General features: G+C 41.3%; 1 protein-coding gene across 4 annotated transcripts in view; it reads right to left on the minus strand.

Moving 5' to 3' along the window:
- Positions 1-6538: 6538 nt before the first annotated feature.
- The window catches only part of MTHFD1L (methylenetetrahydrofolate dehydrogenase (NADP+ dependent) 1 like), a 145550-nt gene continuing 138277 nt past the window's right edge, over positions 6539-13811 (minus strand). For all 4 annotated transcript variants that reach the window (XM_026794154.2, XM_074537764.1, XM_026794156.2 and 1 more), the window contains 2 exons: positions 12595-12703; positions 6539-8966 (listed from right to left, as the gene is read on the minus strand). In XM_026794154.2, the coding sequence (XP_026649955.2) occupies positions 12614-12703 (90 nt within the window). In that variant the 3' untranslated portion in view covers positions 6539-8966; positions 12595-12613. The remainder of the gene's footprint in view (positions 8967-12594; positions 12704-13811) is intronic.

A 13811-nucleotide genomic window follows, 5' to 3' on the forward strand; every position in this document is an offset into this window, starting at 1 on the left:
CCAGGTCATGGTATTTTGTCTTTGGATGCTGATTTCTAAGACCTGACACCCATTCCTGAATACCATCCAGAGTCCCAAGTACCATCCACATCCTCAGGAGCACCAGGCATTTCCCCAGGGACACAGAGGACAGCCTGCCCAGGCTGGTCTGAGGGCCAATTAGTCTCAGGGGTACATGTGGTGCTGTGACTCATGGCACAGCTGGCACAGTGTGCAGAGCTGGCTGCATGGCCATTCAGCCATACCAGCTATTCCCACCAATGTTCCTTAGCAATGGAGTGGTTCCTGCAGCACTGTCCCACCCACCCTGGGGCAAGGCCGCCTGCATGGGCTGAAGCACCCAGAGCTGGTGGTTTAAACCCATCCATCTGCTTTCATAGGAGGGGGCTGTGGAGGGGCTGCAGCTCTGATACCTCTGCTGGGTAAAGGTAGTTCTGGCCATTGAGCCAAACACCTGAGTTCATCAAACACTGCAAGACCAAAACTCTGAGGCAAGGATCTGGTGTGAGCAGGTGTTGCAGCATATGCTGCAATTGAGATGGTCACAATGCACCAAGTAGCATCATACAATTTCAGAAGGCTTCAACCCATACAGAGCAACACCATAGCATTTCAGAAGGCTTCAAGCATCAACCCATACAGACCAACATCACCTCAGAAGGCTACAAGTACCTACTCCCCTTGTCCTTCAGCCCAATCTTTTATACCCCTCCTCACCTTACTGCACTGCACCTGTGTGTCCCTTTTGAGGTTGGTCAGTGCACCTGGGCACTCCATGTCTCATTACCTTCAACACTGTTCACCTGTCCTGCACAGCTGCAGCCCACTGGGGATGAGGCTCAGTGCTCCTGGGCACTCCTGTCTCATTGCTTTCAGCACTGTTCACCTGATTTTCACAGCTGCAGCCCACTGGGGATGAAGCTCGGCTGCAGCCCCACTCCCAATTACCCCAAACTCTGCACCTACAGGTAGGCAGCACCTGCCCCTGCCAGCCCTCGTTGTTACAGAGAAACTTAAAACACCTGAGGGCTTTGGGGTGGAGTGAGAGTTGTTTCTTTTGGGTGTTCAGGCTTTTTCTTCTTGTGTTTCCCGTCAAGTGCTTCGAAGTAAGTGATTATGTTCTGAAAGTAGGCAGGATGTGACTTGGACTGTAACAACTCATCCCAGAGAATGAGCAGGTTAGTGGTCTTAATGTGGCTCCTTTGGGAGTTGTGGGGGAATAGCTGTGCCATGCTTCCACAGTCCGGGGGATTGGCTGGTTCTGGCTATCCTACCTTTGCAGCAAGCCTTTGGTTGTTCAGCACATTGCATGAATGAGCAAGTCCTTGAATTTACAGCTGCTAAGCAGCCCTACAGCATGTGAGCTAGTCCCTAAAATTGTACATGAAAACACCATCTTACTTAAAGGAATTTTGTTTAGAAATAAAAACAATGTTGAGCATATGGTCAGACCTGGTGAGCTCCAGAGGTCCTTTCCATCCTGAGTGGTTCTGTGTAAGCAGTGTGGATAGGGCCAGCATCTGTACCAGATCTGAGTGAATATTTAGATTCTAAAATATTTTTATTAGAAAAAGTATAGAGTTATAACCTGCTGACTCTATACTGGATTCCTTACCTTTACTGAAAGTATTTAAAAAAGAAATCTATTTTCCTGCTGGGCACTGGCATTTTAATAAGTCATGTAGAATTTCAAGATGTGCTTGAATTTTTGAGTCCAGCATTTCAGTTTATAAATCTTGGAAGAGGTTTTTTGGTTTGGTTTTTTTAAAAATTTTTTTACATCTGTCATGCACGTCTTTCCACATCGTAAACACCTACATCTTCACTTGGTGGTGGGCTGCAGGGAGCAAGATTTGCCCTGTTTGTAGTATGGGGTGCTCTGGCCAGCCCTTGGGCTTGGTGGCATGATGGCAAATGTCTGCAGTGAGTCCAGTGATCCAGTGCTGATTGTGTCTGCAGCATCCCCAGACTGGTTTCAAGATCCAGGCGAAGTTTCCTTCTGTCCTGCTGTAGCAGATGACTGTAAACATTTCTGTAGCTGTTCAGCCTCAAGTCAAGCTGGTTGAGGCAATGTAAAATTCTAGGTCAAAAGGTGAAATGCTGCTAAATTTAAGGTTGAAGTTTATGTAGATGAGTAAATGGTTACTTGGACTGTTTCCATTTTAGTTGCACTCAGTAAGGAATGGCTCTCCCAGCATGTCTCCCTGCCACAGCTGGGTTTCACAGCCACTTCACTTCAGGAGTTATGAAAAATGTCCTCCCCAAACATGTTTTCCCAAGTATGCAAGCCTAATTGCTCCTGTGCATCCAGGCTTGTCTCTCTAAATGTTTGGATTTGGCTTTGGAGGTTCACTTTATCATCCTTTATACAGGATTAAACAGTGCATTCTTCTGTCAGTTTGTTCCTACCACTTGTCTTCAAACAGTGGAAAAACCTGAGCATTAGAGAGGTTTGGGGCGAGAGTCCATTTGCAGATACACAAATATATTTGATGGGGTCCTCTCACTGGGAGAGAGTGAGGTTTTGGAACTTTTTTCTTTTGTCAGAGCTTAAAGGGACAGAACTGGAATGCCAGCAGAAAAGGAGTGTTTTAAGGAATGGTTTTTGCACTCAAGTACTCCTTCCCTAAGCACAGTGTTGGATGAGGATGCTGTTGGTCCTTTCTGAAGGGTTAGGAAAAGAAACCATTTGTCTTTTAAACAGCTCGTGAAACTCTTGGTTTGATAATTGCAGGTTGTCTGCACAGCTCCCAGACATGTTTAAATCATACTAGGTATAACTCTTCCATTTCTGCCTCCAGGCTGGTGTGTGGTTTGTTTGTTGTTGGATAGAGATGTCCAAATTTAGCCAAGGTGAGGTTATCTGTTGCAGTGACCTGCCACAGAGGAGGCACGTATGAAGAGGAGTCAGTAAATACAGGAATCTGAGCCTGAAGCCTCCCCCTCTCTGGGCTCCATGGCAATTGCTGCTGCCCCTCTGGTCCCCTGCAGTTGCTGTGGGTAATGCCAGGCACAAGCTCAGTGCAAGATCTTCTTCCTGTCCCTGGGGACCTGGTAATCCATACTGTGAGGAAGAATTGATGGGAAACAGCCTACAACACCTTGCTGTGAATTGGCTCTTGGTCATCTCCAGCAGCATTAACTTTCCAAGTGTATTATTATCACAGAAACTATTTTAGACTTTCTGTTTTTTTTTTTTTTTAACTGACAACATTTTTCACTCACTGGTCATCTCTTTATCTACTATTTCCTAGTTACACTTCAATAGATTGTGCTGACTTAGTGTATTTATTTAATATCAAATTAGTATTAAAAGTCCCCTTTTCAGCAGCAATTTGCAGTTAAATGCACTTTTGCTTTATATATAGCCTTCTTCAGAACTGTTGGTGCTAAGTTATATACTGCTCCACTTAAAGGAATTTTTTATGTGAGATTTAGTGAAATTACTTCTTAGACTCACCTTGATTTACAACTGCTTTCATACAAATCTGTCCCAAAAGAGTGAACTTGATTCCTAAGCTTTGTTCCTTCATTTACCATCTTCATCATTTTTCTTCTTTTATTATTTTTCATTTCCCCCATGCTATTGAGAATTAAATAACTTGGATACTTGGTTATTACTGACAGGACTGAGGTTTAAGGTCTGCCTGACTTTCAGTAGTTCAAGAAGCAGACTTAGATACAGGTTTCATCCTGGATGGCCAAGCTTTTGCCAGATGTTTATGTCTGAAAAATGACAGTGATTATCATTCTGAATCGCTGAATGACAGTGGTTTTCATTCTAAACATGGGGGAAAAAAAAATCAACCTTTGTATGGCACTGATGTGCCAGGCCTTGTTCATTAAACTGCCACCTCAAGCTAACGTCATGAAGAGCAGATGGGAGTTAAGATGTTGGTCTTGTTGCTGTCCCCAAAAACCTCCCTCAGGAAGCATTCACTTACCTCAAACACTTGGAAAAAAAACAATAGGTTGGCAAATAGAACTTTTTCTGACTGCAATGGAGACAGCAAGGTGATCGAGATGAGCTGGAGCTGAGTGGGAATAGGTGTTGCACCCAAGCACAGAACCAGTGAATAAAGGAATTTTGTGTCCTTGCAGAGATTCTGTCTGACTGAAAGCTGTGTAGGGGCTAGTCTGCTATTCCAAGTCAGACATTCTTCTCTCCTTCAGGCTTTCCTCAAAAAAGAAAATGGAAGGAAACATCCTGGGGTTCATATAGTGGTGCAGCTACATGTCATGTACATAATACACGTTTTGTATAAATACAGCCATAATTGTATTTTTCTGGAGAATAAATATAAGCTGTGTATGTGATAAGAACATGCAGGGCCTGCCTTATACAGGCAACTAACAGGCTGTATTCTGAAAAGCTGAAACTCTTCTTTGGCATTAAGAATGTAACTTTGACCAGATGTTGATGGTAATTGAGTTGAAAGAGCATGATGGAAATTGCCCAATGGGAAACAATTTAGCTTTTAAAATGTCATAACTTAAACCTTGATTTAGTGCATTGCATAGAAGTGGGCATGACTTATATTTGATACATCCTCTTTTTTATTAGTACTCCGCAAAGTAAAGTTCTTAAGGTGCCTGTGGTGTGTGTGTGGGGTGTATTCCAGCCCTGGGCTTCCTCAGTATTAACTTTTTTGGCTAACATCTCAGCTCATAGAGCATAGAACAATTTACCTTGGAAGGGACCTGGAGATCAGGTCCAGTGCAGGGTTGATTTAAAAAGGTTTGTCAAGGTCTTGCCCAGCTGAGCCTATGTTGGTATGTAGCAGTTAGCTCCTCCCAATCATTACTCAAAAGGTTTAAGTTAAAAATTTTACTGTGGGAGCAAATATTGAGGATTTTGCATAAAAGCTGCATGCACATATTGATTCTTGCTCATGCTTGTGTGTATGTAATACATTACACTCAACCACATGGAGTAGGGAACTATTATTATGACCACACTTGTGAAAATATTTGAATTTAGCTTACTTTACATAAACACTCTGGCCTTAACTCCATGGTGAATGGTGACATGTATAGCACAGCAGTCCTGTTCTTGAGACAAATACCTGAAGGAGCTTTCAGTGTTTCCATTCCAACCCTCTCAAGAAGGGTATCATATCTTGGCTTTAACATTTTTCTCTAAAATATTTTCTCCAAAGAAAATTCTATGAAAACCTGCATGTTTAAAGGGGGAACACCCTCCCTCAACACCCTAGTAATTCCATGGAGGGGAGAGTTTGCACTTGCCTCCCACACTCACCCCCGGCTGATTGGGTGGCTGTCAGCAGGGCAGACCTGTGGGCCACCAAGAACAAACCCATTGCTGGAGACCTGTTCCATATGGGTAAGGTCCTGGCTGAAACACTGCAGAGAAGCTGCTTGGAAATCTAGCTATGAGAAGCATGTTAAAAACCCAGTACTAATGCAAACCACATGGCTAGGACTCCATGTAGCTATTTAGAAAACAGGAGCACTGTCCACTATGTGCCTACAATGTTCGACTTCTTCCCCCACCTTCCCCATTTTATTAATTTGTGCTCCCACGATCTTTTCTGCTCTGTTATGGCCTAATGATTTAGCATCCATAATTCCTGAAGCTTTTGCATTCCTTGTGTTTGAATCCTACCTTGAGAAGCCCACAGGTAATATTCCTGTACCTGACACTGCTTTGCACAAATCCAGCTGACAACTGAGAAGTGAAAAGTGTCCAACCGACCCTTGCATCTGACCCAGCCCTTCACGTCAAGGACCAAAGGCAGCAGCAAGATTATTCTGGGACCAGGACAGGATGTTAGCCTAGTGTGTCCTTCCCCAAGCACAAACCAACTTCAAAAGGACTGTACTGATGGAGAAGGACCCATGGACAACCCTCTAGTAAGAGTCCCATGCTTTGCCCACATCTGGCTGAGCTCCTCTCCTTGGCATAGCTGTGTTTAGCTGGAGACATGGGCATGACAAGACTAAATGGCTTAGGAGGAATTAAAAAAAAAAAAAAAAAGAAAGTCACTATTTAAGTAGACAAGATCATAGAGAGAGAACAATATTAAATAATGGATGATGTATTTATTAATGAATTCAGACAGGCACCACTTGTGCAAAGTAAACGTTAGCACACAGACTTTATTTTCATGTTCATAGTAACTGAAATTCTAGAAGCTTGAGTTTCACACTACAAATGAAGAAACCTCTTAAATGTATTCTGAAGTATTTCAATGTCATTGCAGAACTAGTTCAGCAGTAGCAATAGCAAAGTATTCAGTCACTACAGAAAGCAGATCTTCTGACAATAAACAACTGCATGGTGCTAAACACACTTCAGCAATGCAGGGATAAGCTTGGCAAGCTGCCTTATGAAGCTCCGATTCTGCCATGTGACAATGTTGCTCAGAGTAGATGCAAAAACCAAAGGAGTCCCACAGTCACATCCATGTAACAAGTGACACACATACCAATAGGAGTGATCTTAAAATGTTTTCATGTTAAACGCTCCTGGAGGAAGTGGCTCAGCTGGTGGCCAATAGCTCAGTCCCTCTGGATCAAAGGACCAAAAATGCAATAACATGAGAGATTTTGGAGCTAGTTAACTAGATGGGGTGGGGGGAAAAGCTATGACAAAAGTGGCCATTTCAGCTTTCTTTGAATTACTGAAGCTATCTAAACAATATAACAAATCCTGTGCACATGACAGTAGAAAAATTACAGGATGTTTGCAAACTCTCAACTGAATGAGCTGGAATGGTGTTTTAGGGAGAAACTGCTGGGTCAGATAAATGGTCCCAGCATGTGCAGCTTGAAGGGATGAGATGAAACACCATAGAAAGTATCAAACAGCAGCTTGAGATGGCTTATAAAACTTGTTGCTCAAACATCCACATCCATACGGAAGCTTCACAGGCAATCAGACAGTGCCACATTTAGTATCCCACACTGCATGGGGACAATTCCAGTGCACCTGCAGGGGAACCACAGTGACTCCAAGAAAGGCCACAATTATGTATTTTCTGAATTTCTCTGGACAAAATGGAGAGAAAACCTTGTTTATTTTTCTTGTAAGGAAGCTACTAGGAAAACTGTTTCTTGAAACCACACTTATTTTCTTCCAAAACTCTTTGAATATTTCTTGGCTAGATAGATGAGTGTGTGCAAGACCGATTTACAACACTGTTGTGTATATGAGTAGCACTGAGTTGTATTTTGTGGCACAATTTAATAGAAAATATAAGAAATGTCTCTTCCCAGCAGCTCTGAGAGCTTGAATCTACTTTCTACTTACCATGTTTGTCATGCCCCAGTGTAATTAAAGCATCCATAATCTAGGCTGTTATGAGCTCTATCGTCTTGTAAGGATAAAATATTAAATTGCTCTAGTTTTTACACTTATCTTTACAGCAATCCCCATGGTGCTTGAGGACCATGCTATGAATAGCACTGAAATGCAGTCAGCAGACATTTCCGTGCTACTCCAGGGAAGGCACAGACAATTAATTGTCCCCAGTTTGCTCTACTGTCCATAATTATAGTTTTGAGTTTATAAATAACAAAGCACGATTTTAAGAACCAAAACAAACCCCTCAATTACTACAGAGTTCCCGAGATAATTAAGTCTCCAAATGTGGCTCTGTAGAAGGGAACCAAGGCTACACTGCAAAAGCCCATAACATGCAGATGTGCGTAAGCAGAGCAAAGCGACAGGATGGAAAACGTCATCAGGAAAATAAACTCTCTCATCATTATTTCACCGCTTTTTACCTAAAAAAACAATGGCCTATTGTCTCGATTCACCCTATTGTTCTGTTGCATTTTTTGTTATTGAAGGAACCAACAGTCAGTCAGCGAGAGTTTCCTGAGGAGTAGCAGTTTGGAAAGTTCAATGCAGTATCCTGTGCCTAAGGCTTGTTTTGCTACAGGTTTTAGGAAAAACCATGCAAGTAAAGTTACTGAGACAAATGAAAGCACAGGGTCTGTAATTCAACTTGTTTGAATGCCCCTTCAAATGGAAATACTCTCCACTTGTACAAGTGTGGCCGTTAAAACCTGCAAAATGAAGCAGAAAAAAAAGCTGTGCCCTGTCTGCATCCCCGCTTGATGGACGTTCCTCTGTTGTTTCTGGGCCGTTGTGTACTGCCAGGGAAGAACTCCAGGTCGGGAGCCAGCACAGCAGGAGGCTTCATTAGCCATGAACAGGAGCAAAACAGCGCTTCAGAAGGAGCAGTGCCCTGTCTGAGCAACCAGCTTCACCACAACAAGCACATAATCAGCTGGACAGCCTGTAACACACGCTTCGGATAAAGACAGACCTATGGATACAAGACAGCCACGGCTTAAGTGTTTCAAAAGATCTTTGCCCAACAAGGAAACAAATTATACATTAAAAACTTTTTACAAAATACATGCTCTGTTCTTTCTCTGTTTAATATCTTCCTTGCTTGAAGCTTGGCTGTTGCCCAAACGCATCCAGAGCAACGCTTGATGATAACTCAAAAATGTGCAGTTAATCTGTGTGTAGCTTCAGCTCTTGAATGCCAGGAGCAAAAGTGTACTTTTCAGAGAGAAATAGGCTTGGTCACACAGCATAATCATGTTTATGCAAGTTTTTAGTAGATAGCCAAGATAAAGGAAATACTTCTGTACACTCCTCTGAGAAAAGACAAAAACTCTGAGTTGAAAAACTGCTCTTTTTCAATGTCATTTTATCCACAAACAAGCATAAGCCCTAGTAGAGAGCTTCCTGCATTACAGAGAGTATAACTTTAGCTAGCCATGTTTTTTTTTTTTTTTTTTTTTTTTTTTAAACCATACAGCTATATTTCATCATAAAAACTAGTTTGAAGAAACAGTAAACTTTTGCTCTTTGGTCTATCTTGGTCTATATTGCTCCAGAGACACATAACAGGAATATTTCAGATTCATTTTTTGTCTCCTACTTGCAGGAAACAGGAAAGTTGGAGTTCTTAATTTTCAGGCTTCTGAAATGACAAAGATAAGAAATTTATACATTGAAACAAGATATCTTTGCTTTCTTTAAAGAAAAAAAAAGGGGTCACATTCTAAAATGAGTGCTTCAGTGAAATGGGATATTTTTGCCTTAACCACAATAAACAAAAATGTATAGTTATGCCATATGCACCTCCTATTTATTATCTGTGCAGCCCTACTAGGTGAGAAACAAAAATTTGTACTCGTACTCCAGCATGATACAGACTTCAGAGTGCACATTACTGTAGTCATTGTTGCTGACTGAAAGCTAATACTGTGGAATGAGATTAAAGGAAGTAATTTTATTTGTCCATAGGCTCAGTTTAGTGGATGTAAGGGAAAGGTCTTAAAACACTTTCTATTTGTACTTGAATAAATTAAGATGAAAATATCTAACAAATAGTTTGCAATTTTAGAACACCAGTTTTGGTCTCCTCTCTCTTTATGGACATCTTTATGGCCATGAAGATGCTCACAGGCAGAGCCCTGATTCCTCTCAAGTTCAGAAAAACTCAAAGTATCCAGGTTGTGTATTAAAGTAATTCTGATGCTGTGCCAGTGTTCAAGAGAAGAGTGTGAGAATACATCAGCCACTGTGGGCAGTGGCAGCCTTATGAAGTCACAACCAACTGAGGAGAACAATTTCCCCCTGCTGCCATCAACCCAGACACTCAAAGCCTGCACAGTAAGAGCAGGCACCTACTGCCACAGATTAAATTAGAGGGATCCTTAGAGCTCACAAGTGTCCTTATAAGACTTTACTTGTGCAGGTCCAGTTTGGGACTTCCCCTCATTGAGCAAATATTACTTTTTTTTTTTTTTTTTATTCCTTCCTATTGGCGGACTTGTCTCCAGGTAAGTCTTACTCTGACTGGTGTTCTCTACAGACAGCTCCTAAGGGAACAATTTCAACTTTCTTAATGTATGAGTTGGCAGTATAATTTAAATAGGACAGTGGCCAGTGACAAAGGACTAGCCAGATTCCTTTGGGTTCATTTCTGTATATTAATGTTTCAGTTTTTGATAGATCACGTTGCTCCTACAGAGAGACTGCAATATTGTCTACCCATGTATTGGCCATTTGTCAACAGAGGAAAAACAGAGTTGACTTTTATGATAAGGTTTTTGCTTCTATGACTTTTTAGAGCATGTTCAAATGACTGGTGTGAAGCGGTAGAGAAAAATCAGAGTGGCAAATTACACCCAGTGTTTTAGCTCAGCCAGAGCCTTACATGGCATCCTGAGAAGCAGGAACTTCTGCCTGTATCTCCTTCACAGGTCTGAAGATAAGTATTGCAGAGGAGGATATTAACTGCACACTAAAACAACTGTTCTCAGCTCTACAGGCATGTTTATAATGAAATATCTGCAGCTCTTCCACAAATTTCTCAATATTTTCCAATTAAAATGTCTTAAAGATCTGAATCAGCCCTAATGACCTGGCAAAGCACTATATTATTAGTAATAGCACATCATACACTAAAATGCCGAAGAATTCAAATTAAATGAAAAAAAAAATCCCTTGATTTGCCATCACAGGAACAAGCCCACAAAGAGCTCAAAAGTGTAATATCACCTACAGTGTGGGTTCACTTCAGTGTGTATGTGAAAACAAAGGATACTACTAAACTTCTCCACAGAAAGTTGGGAGTAAAGACTACACGGGAATGTTATTTCTCTCTTCTTCCAAAATTAGCAATGTACAAATCTAGCACATGAACCAGATGAATTCTAGAGCTAATGAACACTTGACTACCTTGTATGGTACTTACTGGGTATTACCATACTCACAAGGCATTTATTTAGATTGTTAAAGGTAGGAAGACGTGAGCATGTGTCTATATTGGTGAAATATATATATAGTTAAGCTGGATTTTATTTAAAAGGCTTAAACTTAATGAGTCATTCATCTGTCAGATGCCAACAATACCTCTGCAATGAAATTATATAATTTATTAACAGTTGGCTATATATGTTATTTCCTACCTATTATGTTTTTGTGACTTCATAAGCATTTCTTTTTATATCTGACAAAACACCATCACTGACTAAAAGCTAAGTTTAACATATTCATTTCATGCACAGCTTCCAATGAAAGGCCTTCACAGTTGAAATGGAGTATTTTGTCTGCCTAATTATTGTTGTTCTTCCAAACTCATCAGTCCCTGCTTTGGATGGATTTGTGTAAGACTAGGCAGTAAACACCCAATTAAGCAGGCTATGTGAATCTGCATATAGATTTTACATTAGGATTCTACAGTCACTCCAAATGATTCAGAAGCAATTACATGGCTGACACATGATGAATCAATATGTATGCATGAAGCTGCCAGACATATCATGTGTATCAGTAACAAAAATGGGATATATGCCAAGGAGTGGTACGTGCAGTGCCACCCAGCCACAGAATAGTCTGGGCTGGTTTGCATACAGCCAATTACCTGTGCATGCATGTTAACTTTCAAGGTAGGTGCTTTTTACTTGTCTTGACTGGCACACACACAAACTGGTGGAATCTGCTCTCAGAATCTCTTATTCTCATGAATATTGTGGCATTCACGTGAATGTGTGGGCAAGTGAACAGTTCACTTGGTCTGGTTGGGTTGAGCAAGCCTCTCCCCTCCTCCAAACAATCCATCAAAACTCAGAAACAGAAAATGAAATCCCTTTCTCTGTCCACAGTAAGAAAGGACTGCTAAAGCAGGGCTGAAGCACCTGGGCACATTCATCTCAAAGCTGTGGCTGATCTGGGGTCCCATCACAGTCCTATTAGCTCATAGTAATAGTGCTGTTCTGTCTTAAAAAAGAAAAACCCTTTTGCTCTCCAGACCAATCTATTGGGGGAGAGAGCTAAGTGATGAAAGGAGAGAATCCCATGACAGGCACACATGGTTTGTTTCAGTCAGGGTTACATTCTCTGTTACTCCACTTATTATGTTAAAAGGTTAAAGTGGAGGGGCATGAAATATTTTCATAACATCTTGTATTTTTAAGTGAGGAACATGTGCTGCACAAAATTAAAGCAGGACACCAAGAAGATTAAGTACTTAGGGAAAGGGAGGAGGTGGTGGGGGAACTGCAACCTTCGAGGAAAAGGGAGAGAATCCGGCATGAAAAACAGGCTAAGAGAAGAACTTTGTGTTCCTGAAATGCTTATTACCATTTGAGAGAGATGATAAGAGCTATGAAAACAAAACATGAACAAACAAAGCAGAGCTCATGAACAAACTGAGAAATATCTTCCTTGATACTTAGGCAATGACAGACACACACTGCCACGTGAGTGCAGTATCAAGGAGTATTTCTTTTGAGGTAAGATGACGTGGTTTCTTCAAGACTGCCTTTTTCCATAGCCAAGAGCAGTACAGTTGCAGAGCTGGCTCCTCCTGTGCCAAACTGACAGTGCCAGGAAATCCAAAAGGCACAACAGCAAAGTGCCAGTCACCATTCAGGAAATGAGATACCCAAATCACACATTATGAAATACACCCCCAAAGTGTCTGAAATCCCTACTGAAACTAGAGCCTAGATAAACTCCTGACAACCTTTCTTACACACATGCTAGGCACAAACATCCTCTCCCAAGCTGGAACAGGAAAATAAAGGCTGTTGACTGACCTGAATTTGGATGTCACTCTCAAAACAATCCTTTCACTTGCTCTGTGATGGGGTCAAGGTCAATGTCATAGAAGCATGGCCTTGTGGGCAGTCCTGGCATGGTGCTCATCTGTGGAAACAATGACATTCAGTTATACTCCTGCACCTGGAAGCAGATAATCAGTCTGCCCTTGCATGTAAACTTTAGATTAAGAGAAAGGTTGGATTGTTCAACACAGGCTCAGCCACAGATGCACACACATCTGTACCACATTTTTTGTTTCTGTTAAAAATGTCAAACTTGGTACTTTTTTGATGAATTTTTAAGTATGAGCTTCTAAAAGACAAGAAAGAGAAAAAATCACAGCAAAGGCCAAAGAAGTAATTATCTGACTTTACCTGGTGATAGGAACGTGTTAAACTCAGACCTCTCCCACAGAAAACCAGAATACAGAAGCAGAATTAATCACAACACTTACCTAATGTCAGGAGCAAATTGAAATAGTTCTACTAAACATACAGGAATTACAGCTGAATCCTAATTTAGTAGTTAGAATTAACAGGTTGAGATACTAAGCTAAAGCAACCCAATTATTTCAAACTATGCATAATTAAGATCCTGATCTAGCATAAGACACTAGCATCTGCATGCTTTTAAACATGTCAATAGTTTCATGGAATTAAATTACAACTCTGCTCAGGCTATTTACACTATTATTTGAAACTGCCATTTTTAGCAGCAATTAAAGGCACATGACTGACATTGAAATCTCGAAGTGCCCCACAACAGTTTAAGTCCCTTTAAATCAGAGGTTCCCCCAGTTCCCAACTCCCTGCCTCAGGATTCTTCACTTCTCCCTTGCAAAGGAGATGTCTGGAGAGCAGGTTTGGCAGAATAATGCTGGTTTTTGATCTGTCTCATTTTCTCCTGTTTCAGTCCCTTAAGCCAGGAAGGGCATCCCTACTCCTAGTGCCCCCACTGGAGTGTAAAGGCTGTGCCTTAAAACAGGACCAAGTTTGGATCAACTTGGTTAATTTTGGATTCACACCCTGAATATCTCGCCATCTTTCCACTAATTCAAGGAACTCTAAAAACAGCATTTGGGCTTAATGACTCCTTAAACCCTTTTGATATCTTAACATCATAAGTGGACAAAGTGGAGAATGCCCTGCTATAATAGGCCCTATATTAATGCCTAAATTGATGAACGACCTTACAATCTCTCAAAACAAACCTG

The sequence above is a fragment of the Zonotrichia albicollis genome, chromosome 3, assembly GCF_047830755.1.
Source record: "Zonotrichia albicollis isolate bZonAlb1 chromosome 3, bZonAlb1.hap1, whole genome shotgun sequence".
Lineage (NCBI taxonomy): Eukaryota > Metazoa > Chordata > Aves > Passeriformes > Passerellidae > Zonotrichia > Zonotrichia albicollis.